Source organism: Scyliorhinus canicula, chromosome 15 (genome assembly GCF_902713615.1).
Source record: "Scyliorhinus canicula chromosome 15, sScyCan1.1, whole genome shotgun sequence".
Classification (NCBI taxonomy): Eukaryota; Metazoa; Chordata; class Chondrichthyes; order Carcharhiniformes; family Scyliorhinidae; genus Scyliorhinus; species Scyliorhinus canicula.
Genome location: NC_052160.1, coordinates 77,121,201 through 77,141,187, shown reverse-complemented (window position 1 = coordinate 77,141,187; position 19,987 = coordinate 77,121,201). Strand labels below are relative to the sequence as shown.

Sequence of the window (19,987 nt, the reverse complement as noted above, 5' to 3'; positions counted from 1 at the left end):
CATCTGGGTATCGTCCTAGCACCTCAGTCAACCCTCCAGAAACTGTTCGGAGGATGTGCTGCCACTGCAACCGCAAATGGCGCAACCAGTCCCGACCCAACAGGCTGGGCCCATGGCCGCACACCACGGTAAGTGGGAAATGCCCCGCCTGGCGTCCATAAACAACAGGGGTCATCGTAGTTCCTGCAATGTCCAATGGTTCCCCGTATAGGCGGCCAACCTGGCCTGTGTGTCAGTTAAGGTAAGGATCTGTGTACCCTGCTTGATACGGTCGAATGTCCTCTGGGCGATCACGGAGACCGCTGCGCCAGTGTCCAACTCCATCTCAAGCGGGTGACCATTGACCCGTACTGTCACTTTAATGGTGGCCGTACAGTCACTTTAATGGGGGCCACACGGGGAGCTGCCACACAATGCAGCTGCAGGCAGTCATCCTCCGTCCCCAAGTCCTCGGGAGTAGTCACCGCAGGTTCATCTAAATGAAAGGTACGGCCCCTGGGCTGGCCCCAGTTTCGGTCGGAACGACGCCGCCTCTGGCGCCCCCAAGACCGGCGTCCGCGATGGGGGTCGGCGCCTACAAGTCTGACACGGACATGGCTCCTCATCCATTGGTTCTGGAGAAGGCTCCCTTCAGGGAGGAATGTCCGATGGCCACTGCCGTCGATCCGGACGTCGCCTCGCTGAAGGTACCGCAGGAATGCAGGGATTTGCAGGTCCTTTCGGACGGAAGGGGTTGCGCCCCAAGGCATGCACCTCTATTCCCTGTAGCTCCTGCACTCCTCGTTCTGCGCTCTCTCGGGTCAATACTATTTGAATGGCCTGTTGAAAAGTCAATGTTGGCTCGGCTAACAACTTTCTCTGGGTGGCCGCATTGTTAATACCGCAAACCAAACGGTCGCGTAACATTTCTGACAAGGTCTCACCATAGTCACAGTACTCCGCAATCCTGCGTAGCCTTGATAGAAAGTCGGCAAGTGATTCTCCTGGGGTCCTCTCAGCGGTATTAAACCGGTAACGTTGGACTATCGTGGATGGGGTTGGGTTAAAATGTTGCGCCACTAAGTTCACAAGTTCACCAAACGTTTTGGTGTCCAGCGCAGCAAATGCTCCTAATTACCCCAAACGTGTGCGGGCCGCAGGCGGGGAGCAATATGACCACCTGGCGCTCGTTTTCGGTGATGTTGTTTGCCCGGAAATAGTAACGCATCCGTTGTGCGTACTGGTTCCAGCTTTCCAACGCAGCATCAAAAACATCCAAACGTCCATACAGAGGCATGGTGTGATAGAAAACAACTTCCAACCTCTGTCCAACAAAAATCCAGGGAGGTGGCTTCAGCAGTGTAGACAGCTATTCACTGCAACCCTCGTCGCAGTTTTGTAAGGGCCATGAAGAATTCAGCAAGAGTCTTCAGGATACAAAGAAATAACATTTATTTACAATAACATATATCTACAACAGCAGCAACTTCCCTTGCAGCTCACTCCTCCCTCTCCCTGCTGGTTCCAAACTGGCCAGCTCTATTTATGCAGGGAGTCTGCTAATGATTTCTCCCCCCCCCCTCATTGGGGAAGCTCATACTCCCACAGGATTGTGGGATTGTCATTAGTCCCCAGCCAATGGTAAGCAGGCAGATTATAACACCCGCCAAAAGTGAACCCCACCTAGGCCCATTCGCCCTCCCTGCCCCATCCCCCATAACCCATCTAACCTGCACATCTTTGGACTGTGGGAAGAAACAGGAACACCCGGAGGAAACCCATGTAGACATGGGGAGAACGTGCTAACCGCTTTCTCCCTGTATCTGCATGGGTTTCCTCGGGTGCTCCGAATTCTTCCGACAGCCCAATGATGTGCAGTTTAGGTGGATTGGCCATGCTAAATTGCCCTTAGTGTCCAAAAGATTAGATGGTGTTATGGTGATAGGGCGAGCGAGTAGGCCAAGGTAGGGTGCTCTTTCAGAATGTTGGTGCAGACTTGATGGGCCAAATGGCCTACTTTCATTTCATTTTCATTTCATTTTCATTTTCTGCACTGTAGGGATTCTATGATTCTCTGAGTGCACAAACCCGACACAGACAGGTCAGAATTGTACTCGATTCCCTGCACTATGAGGTAGTAGTGCTAACCTAAATATGATAAATTGTATCTTTCCGAAGTAATATGTGTCTGTAAAATTATAGCTGGGGGTGAATATTTGCAACATTTTCTTGTCTTTGCATTGAAATTTTTCCAAACTTTTTGTCTGGTATAATGTTATTTATTTTTCTTCTTTAAATATGTCATATTCTTTGCGTTCAAGGTTCCTCAGCAGAACCTCTGTGAATCTGTTCACTGACTGAGGATCAATCAAGACCGGTTTCACTTTGGGAATCTGACTTGTTCGGTAGTAACATTACTTGTAATTCTTTTTCTACTTTGCTTCTCTGCTGTGTGACTCTAAGCTCTGTGCATTCTTTCCTGGCCTCAGTGAAATGCGGAGAACATAGTGATTGACGTCCTCTGATTCCCTGAACCTGCTTCTGTCCGTTGGTCTCTCACTCTGCTTCCCATCCAACCTGTGCTCTCTGAACACATTTCTATAAAATATAGGTCATCGAGAAGCGAAGGATAAAATCTACAAATTTAAACATGACATGTGCAAACAGTTTGCAAATATGGTTTTTGAGTGGTTAATGATCCACTATAAGGTATTTAGCTGGTTAAACTTGTATCATGTTGGTGTTTGTTATTCTTGGCTCAGCAGTTTCAAGCTACATTCTTCCTTTTTCATAGGACGATGGATTCAGGATCACGGAGTGGTCCACAATATGTATTTCAACACTACAACCCTACTCAAACTACCACACAAAATCACTTTAAGCGAGTCAAAATGGTGGGATGATGGTACACTTCCTCTCTGGATTACAGCTCAACATCAGGTCTGTTTAGCATGATTTAGCAATACCCAGATGTTCCTGTCTGCCTTATTTTATTGATGTCTCATGGTTAACTTTAATCGGAAGGGTTAATATTTTCACAAAATCACAGAACTGTTGCAGCACAGAAGGAGGCCGTTGTGTCTCTGCCGGCTCCCGAAAAGAGCAATTTATCTCATCCCATTCCTCACACCCTACCTGTCCTCGTAACTGAGCACATTTATGTTCTATCAACACGAGGGGACATAGCTTTAAATTGAGGGGTGGTAGATATAGGACAGATGTCAGAGGCAGTTTCTTTACTCAGAGATTAGTAGGGGTGTGGAACGCCCTGCCTGCAACTTTAAGGGCATTTAAGTGGTCACTGGATAGACATATGGATGAAAATAGAATAGTGTAGGTCAGATAGGATACAGATGGTTTCACAGGTCGGCGCAACATCGAGGGCTGAAGGGCCCGTACTGCGCTGTAATGTTCTATGTGCTATGTTCTATTTCTCCTCTTTAGATAATAATCTTAGAAAAGCCTCTATTGAATCTACCTACTCCACACTTTCAGGCAATGCATTTCAAATCCTAACCACTCACTACTGAAATGGTCTTTTCTCATGTCTCCATTGCTTCTTTTGCCAATTACCTGAAATCTGGGCCCTCTCATTCCTGATTCTTCCACCAGTGGAAACAGTTTCTCCCTGTCTAGTCTGTCCAGACACCACATGATTTTGAACACCTCAATCAAATCTCCTCTCAACCTTCTTTTCTCCAAAGTAGAATCCCAAATTCTATCTGTTGACAGAACAATAACAAAAAACAAAGAAAAATACAGCACAGTAACAGGCCCTCGACCCTCCAAGCCTGCGCCGACCATGGTACGCGTCAAACCGAAAACCTTTTTACAGTTCCAGTATAAGACCATAAGACATAGGAGCAGAATTACCCACTCGGCCCATCGAGTCTGCTCCGCCATTCAATCATGGCTGATATTTTTCTAATTCCCATTCTCCTGCCTTCTCCCCATAACCTCTGATTCCCGTGGGCAGCACGGTAGCATTGTGGATAGCACAATCGCTTCACAGCTCCAGGGTCCCAGGTTCGATTCTGGCTTGGGTCACTGTCTGTGTGGAGTCTGCACATTCTCCCCGTGTGTGTGTGGGTTTCCTCCGGGTGCTCCGGTTTCCTCCCACAGTCCAAAGATGTGCAGGTTAGGTGGATTGGCCATGATAAATTGCTCTTAGTGTCCAAAATTGCCCTTAGTGTTGGGTGGGGTTACTGGGTTATGGGGATAGGGTGGGGGTGTTAACATTGGGTAGGGTGCTCTTTCCAGGAATGGTGCAGACTCGATGGGCCGAATGGCCTCCTTCTGCACTGTAAATTCTATGTAATCAAGAACCGATCTATCTCTGTCTTAAAGACACTCAGTGATTTGGCATCCACAGCCTTCTGCGGCAAAGAGATTCACCACCTGAATGGCTGAAGAAATTCCCCCTCATTTCTGTTTTGAGGATCGTCCCTTTAGTCTGAGATGGTGTCCTCTGGTTCTAGTTTGTTCTACAAGTGGAAATATCCTGTCCACATCCACTCTATCCAGGCCTCACACTATCCTGTAAGTTTCAATAAGGATTATTGAATAGGATGATCCTATTCAATAGGATGAGGGGGCATCCTTCTAAACTCGAACGAGTACAGTTCCTCAACTGTTCCTCGTACAACAAGTTCTTAATTCCAGGGATCATTCTTGTGAACCTCCTTTAGATCCTTTCCAATGCCAACACATCCTACCTCAGATACGGGACCCAAAACTGCGCACAATACTCCAAACGGGGTCTGACCAGAGCCTGATACAGCCTCAGAAGTACATCCCTGCTCTTGTATTTTAGCCCTCTTGACATGAATGCTAACATTGCATTTGCCTTCCTAACTGCCGACTGAACCTGCATGTTAACCTTAAGAGATTCTTGAACAAGGACTCCCAAGTCCCTTTGTGTTCCTGATTTCCTAAGCTTCTCCCCATTTAGAAAATAGTCTATTCATTCATCTGTCCAAAGTGCATAACCTCCCACTTTTCCACATTGTATTCCATCTGCCACTTCACTGCCACTCTCCTAGCCTGTCCAAATCCTTCTGCAGCCCTCTTGCTTCCTCAATACTACCTGCCCCTCTACAATACTACCTACCCCTCTACAGATCTTTGTATCAACTGCAAACTTAACAACAGTGCCTTCAGTTCCTTCTTCAAGATCATGGGGGCAGCATGGTAGCACAGGTGCAGCACAGTGGTTTGCACTGTTGCTTCACAGCCACAGGGTCCCAGGTTTGATTCCCGACTTGGGACACTGTCTGCCTGTTCTCCCCGTGTCTGCGTGGGTTTCTCCGGGTGCACCAATTTCCTCCCGCATGTCCTGAAAGATGTGCTGTTAGGTGAATTGGACTTCTGAATTCTCCCTCAGTGTACCCGAATAGTCTTTGGAATGTGGTGACGAGGGGCTTTTCACAATAACTTCATTGTAGCGTTAACGTAAGCCTGCTTGTGACAATAAAGATTATTATTAATGTATATTGTGAAAAGTTGTGGTCCCAGCACAGACCCTGAGGCACATCACTAGTCACCGGCTGCCATCCTGAAAAAGACCACTCTCGGTCTTCTGCCAGTCAGCCAATCCTCTATCCATGCCGGGATCTTACCCTTAACACCATGGCCTTTTAACTTATTTAACAGTCTCCAATGTGGCACCTTGTCAAAGGCCTTCTGGAAATCTAAATAAATCATGTCCAGTGGTTCCACTTTGTCTAACTTCCTTGTTACCTCCTCAAAGAACAGATTTGCCAAATGTGACCTTCCCTTGGCAAAGCCATGCTGACTCTGTCCTATTTTATCATGCACTGCTAAGTAGTCCATGATCTCATCTTTAATAACGGACTCTAAAATGACCAAAGTCAGGCTAACCGGCCTATAATTTCCCGTCTTCAGCCTCCCTCCCTTCTTAAATAGTGGTGATACATTAGCCACCTTCCAGTCCTCTGGACCCTCCCTGCCTCCCTGATTCCTGAAAGATCATCACTAATGCCTCCACAATTTCCTGAGCTATCTCTTCTAGAATGCTGGGATGTAGTCCATCCGGTCCAGGTGATTTATCCACCCTCAGTCATACATAGAACATAGAACAGTACAGCACAGTATAGGCCCTTCAGCCCACAATGTTGTGCCAACCATTTATCCTAATCGAAGATCAACTACTACCCATGCGCCTGTCCAAGAGTCGCTTAAATGTCCGTAATGACTCTGACTCCACCACCTCTGCTGGCAGTGCATTCCACACACCCACCACTCTCTGCGTAAAGAACCTACCTCTGATATCTCCCCTATACCTTCCTCCAATCACCTTAAAATTATGTCCCCTCGTGACAGCCATTTCCGCCCTAGGGAAAAGTCTCTGGCTATTCACTCTATCCATGCCTCTCATCACCTTGTACACCTCTATCACGTCACCTCTCTGCCTTCTTCTCTCCAGTGAGAAAAGCCCAAGCTCCCTCAACCTTTCTTCATAAGACATGCCCTCCAGTCCAGGCAGCATCCTGGTAAATCTCCTCTGTACCCTCTCCAAAGCATCCACATCCTTCCTATAATGAGGCGACCAGAACTGGACACAATATTCCAAGTGTGGTCTAACTAGAGTTTTATAAAGCTGCGGGAAAACCTCGGGGCTCTGAAACTCACTCCCTGTGTTAATGAAAGCCAACACACCATATGCCTTCTTAACAACCCTATCAACCTGGGTGACAACTTTGAGGATCTATGTACATGGACCCCAAGATCCCTCTGTTCCTCCACACTTCCAAGAATCCTGCCTTTAACCCTGTATTCAGCATTCAAATTTGACCTTCCAAAATGAATCGCTTCACATTTATCAAGGTTGAACTCCATCTGTCATTTCTCAGGCCAGCTCTGCATCCTGTCAATTTCCTTTGAAACCTTTCAGTTTCCCCAGAAATGTTTCCTTAGTAATGCCACTACACTCACCTCTGCACCCTGATTCTCCTGGAGCTCTGGCATCCCACTGGTGTCTTCCACCATTGTCCTCTACTTGCTTTTAAAGACTTCCCAATAATACACACCACTTTCTGTGCTTTTTCTTTTTCTTTTATGCTGTCCTTGACTTGTCTTGTCCTCCATGGATGCCTCATCCTCCCATTGGCATGTTTCCTCCTCCTTGGGATGAATTTCTGTTGTGCATCCCAAATAACCTCCAAAAACTCCTGCCATTGGTGTTCCACTGTCTTCCCTGCTCGGCTCCTTTTCCAATCAACTCTGGCCAGCTCCTCCCTCATGTCTTTGTGGTTACCCTTATTTAATTGTAATACCATTACATCTGGTTCCAGCTTCTCCTTCTCACACTGCAGGGTAAATTCTATTATATTGTGGTCACTGCTCCCGAAGGGTTCCTTCACCTTAAATTCCCTAATCAAGTCTGCCTCAATACACATCACCAAATCCAGAATTGCCTGTTTCCCAGGAAGCTCTGTCACAAGTTGCTCCAAAAAAAACATCTCTTAGACATTCCACAAATTCCTTTTCTTGGGATCCACTATCAACCTGATTTTCCCAGTCCACCTGCATATTGAAGTCCGCCATGATTCTTGTAATGTTGCCTTTTTTACATGCCTTTTCTATCTCCTGATTTATTTGCCACCCACATCATGACTACTGCTAGGGGGCCTATACATAACTCCCATCAGTGTCTTTGTACCTTTGCGATTCCTCAACTTTACCCACAGAGATTCTATGTCTTCTGATCCTATATCGCTCCTTGCTTTCGATTTAACTTCATTCCTTACGAACAATGCAACCCCGCCCCCTTTGCCCATCTGCCTGACCTTTTGATAGGACACATACCCTTGTATATTCAGATCCCAGCCCTGAACCCCTTGCAGCCACGTCTCTGTGATGCCCACAACATCGCAGCAACCAATTTCAATGTGCGCAACAAGCTCAAAAAGTCTTGTACCTGCAGATACCTAAACCCATTTTCATTTTCACGGTCTGTACCCTCCCTGCCAGTGATAGCGGAGCATGTCCATCTCTTAAAGTCCTCCTTCATTTGTTCCATGAGTCGGGATAGGTTTAACTTGTGCAGTGCCTCCCATTCCCGAGCCACCTGGATTCCCAAATATCGAAAGCTCCTTCCTACCATTCTAAACGGCAGCTCTCCCAGTCTGTTCTCCCCTCGCCTGGATCATGAACATCTCGCTTTTCCCCATGTTCAATTTATACCCCGATAAATTACCAAATTGCCCTAAGATCCGCATAACTTCCCCCATCCCTCCAACGGGTCTGAGATATACAAGAGCAAGTCACGAGCGTAAAGTGAAACCCGGTGCTCCACCACCCCCCCCCCCCCCCCCTCCCCCCCCACCCCCAAACCCCTAGAGGCTCTTAATGCCATGGCCAATGGGTCTATGGCTAGCGCAAACAGTAACAGGGAGAGGGGACACCCTGGTCTCGTCCCTTGGTGTAACCCACCTCAACCGGTTCGTACGCACACTAGCTACTGGTGCCTGACAGAGCAACTGCAACCGCACCCAGTCAATGAAGCCCTCACCAAACCCAAGCCTTCCCAACACCTCCCACAGGTTATCCCATTCCACGGTAGCACTGTAGCATGGTGGTTAGCATAAATGCTTCACAGCTCCAGGATCCCAGGTTCGATTCCCGGCTGGGTCACTGTCTGTGCGGAGTATGCACGTCCTCCCCGTGTGCGCGTGGGTTTCCTCCGGGTGCTCCGGTTTCCTCCCATAGTCCAAAGATGTGCGGATTAGGTGGATTGGCCAGGCTAAATTGCCCTTAGTGTCCTAAAAAATATGGTTAATGGGGGTTGTTGGGTTACTGGTATAGGGTGGATACGTGGGCTTGAGTAGGGTGATCATTGCTCGGCACAACATCGAGGGCCGAAGGACCTGTTCTGTGCTGTACTGTTCTAATTCTAAAAAACCCGATCAAAAGCTTTCTCAGCATCCATTGCGACCACGGCCTCCATCTCCCCTCCTTCTGAGGGTATCATAATAATATTTGAAATGAAATGAAAATCGCTTATTGTCACGAGTAGGCTTCAGTGAAGTTACTGTGAAAAGCTCCTAGTCGCCACATTCCGGCGCCTGTCCGGGGAGGCTGGTACGGGAATCGAACCGTGCTGCTGGCCTGCTTGGTCTGCTTTAAAAGTCAGCGATTTAATCGAGTGAGCTAAACCATTTAGGAGCCTTTGAAAATTGGCTGTGAGTTGCCTGCCCTTTACAAACCCCATCTGGTACCCCCCCCCCCCCCCCCCCCCTCTCCCCCCCCCCCCCCCCCCCCCCCTATCATCCCTGGGACACAATCCTCTATCCTTGTGGCCAATATCTTCGCGAGCAGTTTGGCATCCACATTCAGTAGAGAACTTGGCCTGTATGACCTGCATTTCTCTTGGCCGTCCAAACCTCCATGGGTCTGTTCATCCCATCTGTTCCATAAACCCCTTCAATTCCTTTGCCGCAGCCGGCCTCCTCCCTGTCCTGAATTTTGACCGGACCAATTCAGGATCAATGACTGTTAAAATCTCACTCAAGAGATTTGAGATGAGATCATCATGAGATGACTGTTACAATCTCACTCATGCCCCTCAGAAAAGGGGCAGCAGGGTAGCATGGGGCAACAGGATAGCATGGTGGTTAGCATAAATGCTTCACAGCTCCAGGGTCCCAGGTTCGATTCCCGGCTGGGTCACTGTCTGTGTGGAGTCTGCACGTCCTCCCCCTGTGTGCGTGGGTTTCCTCCGGGTGCTCCGGTTTCCTCACACAGTCCAAAGATGTGCGGGTTAGGTGGATTGGCCGTGATAAATTGCCCATAGTGTCCTAATAAAAGTAAGGTTAAGGGGGGGGGGTTGTTGGGTTACGGGTATAGGGTGGATACGTGGGTTTGAGTAGGGTGATCATGGCCCGGCACAACATTGAGGGCCGAAGGGCCTGTTCTGTGCTGTACTGTTCTATGACTTCTATGATCAAGTTATGTCCTGTTTCAGGATCAATGAATGCGACATTGTTGGGGAGAGGGCTCACTTCTCTCTTGCTTCATTAAATGCCGCCACCAGCATTTGGTTCAATATCTCCGAAAACTTCTTATAGGATTCCACCGGGTAGCCGTCCAGCCCCAGGGCCTTGCCCGACTGCATGCCCTCCAACCCCTCCATTATTTCTTCAATTTCAATTGGAGCTCCCAGCCATTCCACCAGATCTTCATCCATCCTCAGGAACCTCAACTGACCCAAGAACTACCTCATCCCTCCACCTCAGCCGGGGTTCCGACTCATATAATTTGCTGTAAAAATCCTTGAACACATCACTCACCCCCACTGGGTTCAGGACCGTGATCCCACCTCTACTCTTTACTCTCCCTACCTCCCTGGCCGCCTCCCTTTTTCTGAGCTGGTGCGCTAACATTCTGCTTGAACTTTTTCCCAGACTCATAGATCGCCCCCCTTGCCTTCCTCAACTGTTCCACCGCCTTCCCTGTAGTCAACAGCCCAAATTCCACCTGCAATCTCCACTGCTCCTTCAGTAACACTGCGTCCGGGGCCTCCGAGTATCTCCTGTCCACCTGAAGTATCTCCCCAACTAGCCTATCCCTCTCAGCTCATTTCACCTTTTCTCTATGGGCCCGCATCAAGATTAATTCCCCTCTGACCACTGCCTTCAAAGCTTCCCAGACCGTTGTTGCAGAGACCTCGGGTCCCGCGCATGCGCAGTTGGGCAGGTGCCAACCAGCGCATGCGCGGTGGCCGCCCTCCCCCAGGGCGCCGCCCCCCCCAGGGCGCCACCCCCCTCGGTCCGCTCCCCCCCGCTCGGTCCGCTCCCCCCTCGGCCCGCCCGCCCCCCCTCGGCCCCGCCCCCCGGCCCCCCCAGCCCCCCCCCCACCCTGGCCCCGCCTCCCCCCCCCACCCCGTCCCCGCCTCCCCCCCCACAAGGGCGCCGAAGTTCAGCTTTCCCGGGGCGCCAGCAACCCTAGGGACGGCGCTGTGTACAGCCGTGAGCCAGCTGACCTAGCTGACCTGATAGCTCCCGTCCATGGCACTAAACAGACTGTCTCCCCATTGTTCTCTCTCCCCCCCCCCCCGCACTTGGACATACATATTCAAAGAATCACATTCCCCAGTAAATAAACAGTAGAAAAAACAGTGGAAAACAACCAGAGAACCCTCCCCCATCCAGCTCCCAGTAAAACAAAGTTAACGTCAGACCTCAAAACAGCCCCATATTGCACATAACACTACTTATTCAAACCAGCACAAAAGTGATTATCAACAAATCACCATTGCAATACTCTCCCCAAGGCTCCAGTGTCTTTAGTTCACATCCAGTCTTTTTTCCCTGATGGAAGTTAATGCATCGTCCGGTGTTTCAAAGTAGAATTCACGGTCCTCATATGTGACCCACAGACGTGCTGGGTACAGCATCCCGAACTTCACCCTCTTCTTAAAGAGGGCCGATTTTTCCCGATTAAACTGTGGGCAGCAGGGTAGCATGGTGGTTAGCATAAATGCTTCACAGCTCCAGGGTCCCAGGTTCGATTCCCGGCTGGGTCACTGTCTGTGTGGAGTCTGCACGTCCTCCCCCTGTGTGTGTGGGTTTCCTCCGGGTGCTCCGGTTTCCTTCCACAGTCCAAAGATGTGCGGGTTAGGTGGATTGGCCATGCTAAATTGCCCGTAGTGTCCTAATATAAAAAAAAAGTAAGGTTAAGGGGGGGGTTGTTGGGTTACGGGTATAGGGTGGATACGTGGGTTTGAGTAGGGTGATCATGGCTCGGCACAACATCGAGGGCCGAAGGGCCTGTTCTGTGCTGTACTGTTCTATGTTCTATGTTCAAATCCAATATGTTCTATAAACTCGGCTCGCCTCTGAGCCCAGGTCTTGATAACTGTGCAGCTCACAATTCTCACCTGCTGCTCGCTCTTTCTTGGCCCACCGCAGAATGTGTTCCGTTTCCAAAAACCGGTGCATTTGTACCACCATCGCCCTGGGCGGCTCGTTTGCACGGGGCTTCTTCGCAAGGGCTCTGTGCGCTCTATCCACTTCCAGGGGCTGAGGGAACGCTTCAGCCCCCACCAACTTCTCCAACATGTTCATCACATAGGCCCTCGCATCCGATCCCTCACTGCCATCAGGGAGGCCGAAGATTCTCAGGTTCTGCCTCCTGGATCTGTTCTCCAAGTCCTCCAGCTTCTCCTGCATTCTTTTCTGGCGGTCGTTCATCATCCCCCACCTTGGTCTCCAACACAGTTATATATTTCTTGTGCTCGGACACGTTTTTCTCCACCTCCTGGATCGTACATCCGTGGATTTCTTGATTCTACACCACCTGATCAATCAAAGCCTTGATCGAGTCGAGCGTGTCCTTCTTAAGCTTGGCAAAGCATTCTTCAAAAAACTTCACCAGCTGCTCCATTAACCACTGCGCCATCTCCCTACGGCTCAGCTTCTCCGCCATGTCTTCCCATGTTGCCGACTCTGCTCTCATCTTTCTTTTAAAACTTTGTCTTCTCACACAGCCACTTCTGGTCCAATTCTCGAAGCACTGGAGGGGGATTACTCCTCACCGTCTCAATCTCCACCGATTCATCCAATAAAATCCGGGAAAAAATGGGAGATAAAGGTCCAAAAGTCCGTCACTATCCGGGAGCGATCAAATGTGCAATCTACTCCTCCATGGCCGCCACCGGAAATCTGGCTACTTAGGAACACTGAATCACTTTTTTGGACCCTGGGGAGTTTCACACCAGTTTAGCCCACACTTTGTAGGTGCGATCGTCTGGCCTCGTTACTCTCGCGCCCAAGCGTTGTGAGGCTGGTGAAGAGTGGGAGCGACCAAAAACGGGAACCGCGCTAGGCGCCAAACAGTTTGCGATGCAACTGGCCTGCTCCCGTAGACGAAATCAGAATCTCGCCGTAGCGTGGCAAGAAACCAATTATCACTTAAGCCCATTTCCATAAAATTAACGAGAGGTACCTGTTACCCAACGGCCTCACGTCATTCAGCCGCTTCCCCAGCAAGTGCTCATGCTGGCACCGATTAATACTCCTTTTTAAAAACATGAACCTGGTGGAAGGGCTTCTATGGGGAGCCGAGGATGGGAGTAGCCTCTTTGCTCACAGGCAAAGAGCCCAGGGGTACTGGGCTTGCTGCCCCAGTGCTCGGTGGGGGATGGGGACCCTCGACTAGGGGTGGGCCGTCATAGGAGGGCAGGTGGGTGTGGGGGGAAACCAGGGGGAAACCACTCGCTGCACCATCATGCCAGCCCCTGGATCATGTATACGCATTAGAGGGCAACCGTTGTCCCTGTCCATCTGCCTCTGGACCACCCACAACCCCTACCAACTGCCGAGGCCTTTGTCTGTGGGGCTGAAGGCTACTGCTGATAGGGAATTGGTAACCGTGGTTAGGTTAGTACTGCGCACAACTCAAGTGGATTCCCCTGGGTGGATGTGGAAGTCATTGCTTAGCATCTGAATTAGACCGCGATGCCTGGACAGTGTGCCAGAACACCGTGGGAGGCAACACGACACAGGCAGCAGCCAACATCTGAACACCGAGGGGATGGGACACAGCTCCGGTGGGACATGCCCACGGCTGGAGGATGGATGAGTGCTATGGGGAGGGGCCAGAGCATGGTCTAATTGATGTTGTGAGCAGGTGTCCGGGGAACAGGGTCTGGGGACTGGTGAGGAGGGCTTGCTGCGGCCACGTGTGCATGGGCCGGGCCTTCCAGGGTGAAGGATGGGGGGGGGGGGGGGGATCAGTGGAAGAATGGATAGTCTGCCGTGAGAACCATCACTGTTTGTCGATCTAACGCCCTCTCCCAATGCATTTCAGATATGGAACGGCAGTTTGCCTTAGTGGTGCTGGTGCTACGCGATGCAGGCAGACGCCGGAGAAGGCGGCAACAGCAACGCCTGTACATGCTCGAGGCAGCAGCCCATGTGCCGGACCCCGCCCCATACCCGGCCACCCATCAGGCTAAGGAGGGACCCAGAGGGGGAGTCCTGAGATAACCCAGGGTGTACAGGCATTGCTGGTCATTCGAACAGATGATGGGCAGTGCGTGCCGCAGGAGGCTCCGCCTCAACAAGGAGATGGTGCGACACCTGTGTCATATCCTTGTGAACCTGGCACCATGTGGAGGAAGGGGACATCCTCTTCCGGTGACAGTAAAGGTCACTGCAGCCCTGAACGTTTATGCCATGGGATCATTCCAGGGCTCAAGTGGGGACCTGTGTGTTGTCTCACAAGTGCATTTGGCAGATCATGAATTCCCAGTATGCCCGGGCAGAAGACGACATCCACTTTGACATGGACCAGGCTGAACAGGACGCCCGGGCAGCAGGTTTCTCAGCCAATGTCGGGATGCCCCAGTTCCAGGGAGTCATAGATGCCACGCATGTTGCCCTGTGCTCACTGGGCCGTCTGGGGGTGCCCTATGTTAACCACCATACAACTCATCTGCAACCACCTGATAAAGATAATGCACGTGTATGCCCGCTTCCTGGGGAGTGTGCACGACAGCTACATCCTTCTTCAAGAGCATCCCAGAATGGCCGGTTGGCTCTTGGGGGATAAGGGATACCCGCTGAGGATAATGCGCCAGTGCGGAGGCTGGAGACCGAAGTAGAGACCCGCTTCAACGAGGCCCCTGCAGATACCTGGGCTGTCATTGAGCGTTGCATCGGACTCCTCAAGATGTGGTTCCGGCGCCTCGACTGCTCCGGAGGTGCGCTCCAGTCTACTGCCCGGAGGGTTGTCCGTTTTGTTGTGGTCTGCTGTGTCCTCCAAAACCTGGCACAGCAGAGAGGCAACAAACTCGAGATTGGTGATGAGGAACATCTGGCCACCTCGGAGGAGGAGGCGGGAGAGGTGGAGGAGGAGGGGGACGGTGATGACAATGATTAGGGGCTGGATCACAAGGCTGGGGAGGAACCTGAGGCCCAGCCGAAAGCTGCTGACAGGCGGCAGCGATGAGGGTCCGGCAAGTCCGGAGGGCCAGGAAGGCCCTCATGCTTGCCTGATTCATCTAGGACGCAGCCTGGTCCATCTGGTCCTGCTGTGGGGCAGCACGGTAGCACAAGTGGATAGCACTGTGGCTTCACAGCGCCAGGGTCCCAGGTTCGATTCCCTGCTGGGTCACTGCCTGTGAGGAGTCTGCACGTTCTCCCCGTGTCTGCGTGGGTTTCATCCGTGTGCTCCGGTTTCCTCCCACAGTCCAAAGATGTGCAGGTTAGGTGGATTGGCCATGCTAAATTGCCCGTAGTGTCCAAAATGGTTATGAAGGGTTATTGGGTTACGGGTACAGGGTGGGAGTGAGGGCTTAAGTGGGCCGGTACAGACTCGATGGGACAAATGGCCTCCTTCTGCACCATATGTTCTATATTCTATGTTCTATGTTCATCATCGCTACCTTACTCACCCACCAGCCCTATTTCCCACCCTCCCAGGATATGTGTCACATCACTCCAGTGCTGGGACTGTGTTGGCTCTGTCCACGGGTCTCTGTCGAAAGCAGGAGGGGGGGTGATGATAACTCACATAGAGCTGGTGATCCTCAATCTGACCCTTGCCAGTCTGCTAAGTGCTCGCTCACACCCATCACCTGCACGCAGTGGTGCATTGCGGAAGTAAGTGACAGAGGCATGCTACTGGTTGTGCACAAGGGTGTTTATTGTTCAATATAGGTCCCCACTCTCCTGATGGTGCAGCCCCACCCACCCCCAACCCACCTCAACCCCCAATGCCCTCACCCCCTACCTACCCTGTCCTCCCTCTCCCAGTGCCCTCAGTGATTCTCAATGTGTTTTGCCCTCCTAACTCTACCGCTACGTCTAGGTGTCTCCCCAGGATGCACATGTGAGGTGGAGGCAGCCAGCTGATTACCTCATCCCGTGGCCTTTGATGCCCATGGTGGGCATCCTCTGGGGGTTCTGAGGACAGAGCCCTGTGGTGCCCTGTCCCATGTGCCGAACTCGAGACACAGCCTCAACAGAGGGCTGGAACCCGGGAGAACTGGTGGCCACTATCAACACTCCGTGGGACGGGTCCAGGTTGGCACCCAGCGCCCCCTCCTCCCGTTCGTTGCCATATCCTACTTTGGGTATGGGGGGGGGGGGGGGGGGGGGGGGGCAGCTGGTTTGAGCCCCTGCATCCTCTGGCTCTGCGAGCCCTGCCGGTTCCCCATGGTCCGCACCATTGAACAAATGCCCTTAAAGATGCTCCTCAGTGACTGGGAAACATCTCCCAGTCATCAGACCATGCTCTGCAGTGCCTCAGCTATGCCCACCTGTGACTGGAACAAGCTCCGCAACACCTCGGCCATGCCCAACTGAGAGCAGGGCATGTCCCACAGGGCAGCACGGTAGCATTGTGGATAGTACAATCGCTTCACAGCTCCAGGGTCCCAGGTTCAATTCCGGCTTGGGTCAATGTCTGTGCGGAGTCTGCACATCCTCCCCGTGAGTGCGTGGGTTTCCTCCGGGTGCTCCTGTTTCCTCCCACAGTCCAAAGATGTGCAGATTAGGTGGATTGGCCATGATAAATTGCCCTTAGTGTCCAAAATTGCCCTTAGTGTTGGGTGGGGTTACTGGGTTATGGGGATAGGGTGGAGGTGTTGACCTCAGGTAGGCTGCTCTTTCCAAGGGCCGGTGCAGACTCGATGGGCCGAGTGGCCTCCTTCTGCACTGTAAATTCTATGAAAAACCTCATCAAGGTCAACCTGGCACTGAGTGACATCCTCACCTGGCCTCCACCACGTCCTGGAGCCTCCCCAGGTCAGCATCCCTGAATCATGGGGCCGGTCTCCTCTGTGTCATTATTGTCAGGCGGCTGGGATTGGCTGAGCAAATGCAATTTAAGTGCTGCCCATCGTTGTTAGCTGGTGTGCGTGGTCCCGACGAATCAGCTGGCGCGCCAGTATTTGAGGCGAGAAGCCTGTGAGGCCTCGTTAATTGGATGTTGAATAGCGTTGCTAGCCTTGCTGGGTCAGCGCCGGAAGACCCGCGACAATTCCTGCTTGCTCACACACGGAGAAGTATTTCCAGAGAATCGCGTCCAGAATTTTTTTTAGCACTGGTGAGCTGAAATCAGAGATCGGGCCACCATTTTGAAAGGTGGCCCCAATCTCGAAGGGAGCTTGTGGGTCCCCACCCATGGGTAATGTCACCGTCCACACATATGGGCACTACCCCACACCAACCAGGTGAGGACACCCTCCTATGGGGTCCCTAGGGGCCCCCCTCTTCAGGCTTCCCTCAAGCCCACTTACAGCACTTCCCCCCCCCCCCCCTTCCACAACCCCCACACGTCACACCCCCAACCTCTCGGAGGCCTATAGTCCCCCCTCCATCCTCCTTTCATGGGCATGGACCCCTCACCCCCTGACTCAGGCACCCTTGCACTGCAACCCTGGCACCCAGGCAGTCGCCTGTCGACTTAACAGTGCCACCTGAGCACCTAGGCAGCGCAAGGGTGGCAGTGCCAAGGTGTACCAAGGCAGTGCCAAGGTGCCCACATTCCAGGGGGAGGAGCACTTACACTGACCATCCAGAAGCCTCCGATGGGACGGGAGACGTCCCGGGTGCCATTCCACCTGGTCCATGTTTGAGTGGACCAATGCTGATTGGCGCCTGGCTGTGGTCTCCCTGGGGAGGCCGGTGCATCCCGCATTGCCAGTGGATACCGGGTAAGTTTGTTAAGCCAGTTTAAAACAGGCTTCGGCGCGTGCTGTTTGGTCACACACTTTGTGGGCATGTTTCAGATTCGAACACCCTGCTGGACTTGGGTGAATCTCGCGGGGTGCGAAGCATGTCGGGAAGTCCGCGAGAGGGCTCTCCCGGCATTCACCAGATCTACCGCACTCAAGCGAGAGCACAATGTGGCCGGTGGATTGCGCCATATATTCCAAATGTGGTTCTCTACTGCGGCAGCATGACTTGCCAATATTTTTGCGTAATGCCCTGGACGAAGAAGCCAGCATGCCGTATGCCTTCTTGACTACCTTCTCCACTTGCATTGACACTTTCAGTGACCTGTGGTCCTGTACACCCAGATTCCGCTGCCTGTCAATATTCTTAAGGGTTCTGCCATTTACTGTATATTTCCCATCTGTATTTGACCTTTCAAAATGCATTGCCTCATATTTTTCTGGATTAAATTCCATCTGCCATCTCTCCGCCCAAGTCTCCAAAGGATTTAAATCCTGCTATATCCTTTGACAGCAGCCCTCATCGCTATCCACAATTCCACAAACCTTTGTGTCGTCCACAAACTTTCCAATCAGACCAGTTCCATTTTCCTCCAAATCATTTATATATACTACGAACAGCAAAGGTCCCAGCACTGATCCCTGCGGAACACCACTAGTCACAGCCCTCCAATCAGAAAAACACCCTTCCACTGCTACGTTCTCTGACTGTATAACTGAAATTTCTCACCTGGAACCATCCTCATGAGACTGGGGAGAGGAGATGCAGGGAGATCGAAGTAGTTGCATCAGGATGGTTCCTTGTGCTGCCTCTAGCAGCAGTTTGCAGACTTGGGCTACCACATCAATCAGCAACCTACAACCAATTGGAATTGGACTGCTTTTTGCTTGCTAAGCTGGAGTACAGAAATTACTTGGAGGCAGCCTCCTGGCAGCAGACTGAGAATCCATCAGAGCTTTATCCCAATGTACCACTGAAGCAACTACAAAGAGGAAAAGGTCACAGATACATATACAACCAATTCTGTGACAGGGTTCCCTCTCCACAGCTCTTTAATTTTTTGCAAGCACCCAAGAGTTACTCCATTTTCAGGCACTGCTCTTTCTGCTTCATCATTGCAGTTGCCAGCCATGCAGCAATGTGAGCCTTCTGACTGGGTCTTTAGTATCACTGTTCCATTCTTAATCGGTGGCATCTAAATTGGCTGCTTCCTATCAGGTCACCAAGGTTGAGGACACGAACAGGGTCAGGATTCAAAAATTATCTCAACTTTGATCCTTTAATGCCAAAAGGAAATTTGGTATTGCTGACAAAAGAGACACACTATCAAAGTTTTTCCACTTTGCATTCATCAGGACAGCTGTGCTGGAATAGCAGTGATAAAATGAACAATTAAATTGGATTGGATTGGATTTGTTTAATTTCACGTGTACCCAGTTACAGTGAAAAGTATTTTTCTGCAAGCAGCTCAACAGATCATTAAGTACATGAAAACAAAAGAAAATACATCATAGGGCAACACAAGGAACACAATGTAACTAGATAACACCGGCATTGGGTAAAGCATACAGGGGTGTAGTGTTAATGAGGTCAGTCCATAAGAGTCTGGTAACAGTTGGGAAGAAGCTGTTTTTGAATCTGTTCGTGCGTGTTCTCAGACTTTTGTATCTCCTGCCGATGGAAGAAGTTGGAAGAGTGAGTAAGCATGGTGGGAGGGGTCTTTGATTATACTGCCTGCTTTCCCCAGGCAGTGGGAGGTGCAGATGGAGTCAATGGATGGGAAGCAGGTTCGTGTGATGGACTCGGCTGTGTTCATGACTCTCTGAAGTTTGTTGCGGTCTTGGGTCGAGCAGTTGCCATACCAGGCTGTGATGCAGCCAGATAGGATGCTTTCTATGGCACATTTGTAAAAGTTGGTAAGAGTTAGTGTGAACATGTCGAATTTCCTTAGTTTCCTGAGGAAGTATAGGTGCTGTTGTGCCCACTCTACAGATGTGGTACAGCAGAAATGGAAAAGCATTTTTTAAAGCAAAGCAATATTTATTCTATGAACTCAAGTTAACCTTTTTAAAACATACAGTGAACATCTTAGCAACCATTAATTCAAATACAACCCCCAAAGAATACAGCACTAGGTAATCCTTAATAAATTCCCAAACAACATTCAGGAGACAAAAGACCCTTTTAACACAAAGATCAGGGCCGCAATTCTCCGCAACCACGATGGGTGGGAGAATAGCGGGAGGTCCACTCCCGCACCTCCCGCTATTCTCCTACCCCCCACAAAATGGCGTGTCCGGTTT

At 50.9% G+C, this 19,987-nt stretch overlaps 1 protein-coding gene across 4 annotated transcripts in view; it reads left to right on the top strand.

The window, feature by feature from the left end:
• The window catches only part of zgc:153896 (uncharacterized protein LOC569930 homolog), an 85,930-nt gene that overhangs the window by 24,407 nt on the left and 41,536 nt on the right, over window positions 1-19,987 (top strand). For 3 of the 4 annotated variants that reach the window (XM_038820580.1, XM_038820582.1, XM_038820581.1), the window contains exon 2: window positions 2,774-2,919. In XM_038820580.1, the coding sequence (XP_038676508.1) occupies window positions 2,774-2,919 (146 nt within the window). Of the gene's footprint in view, window positions 1-2,300; window positions 2,385-2,773; window positions 2,920-19,987 lie in introns of all 4 variants that reach the window. The other variant, XM_038820583.1, reaches the window with a different exon arrangement.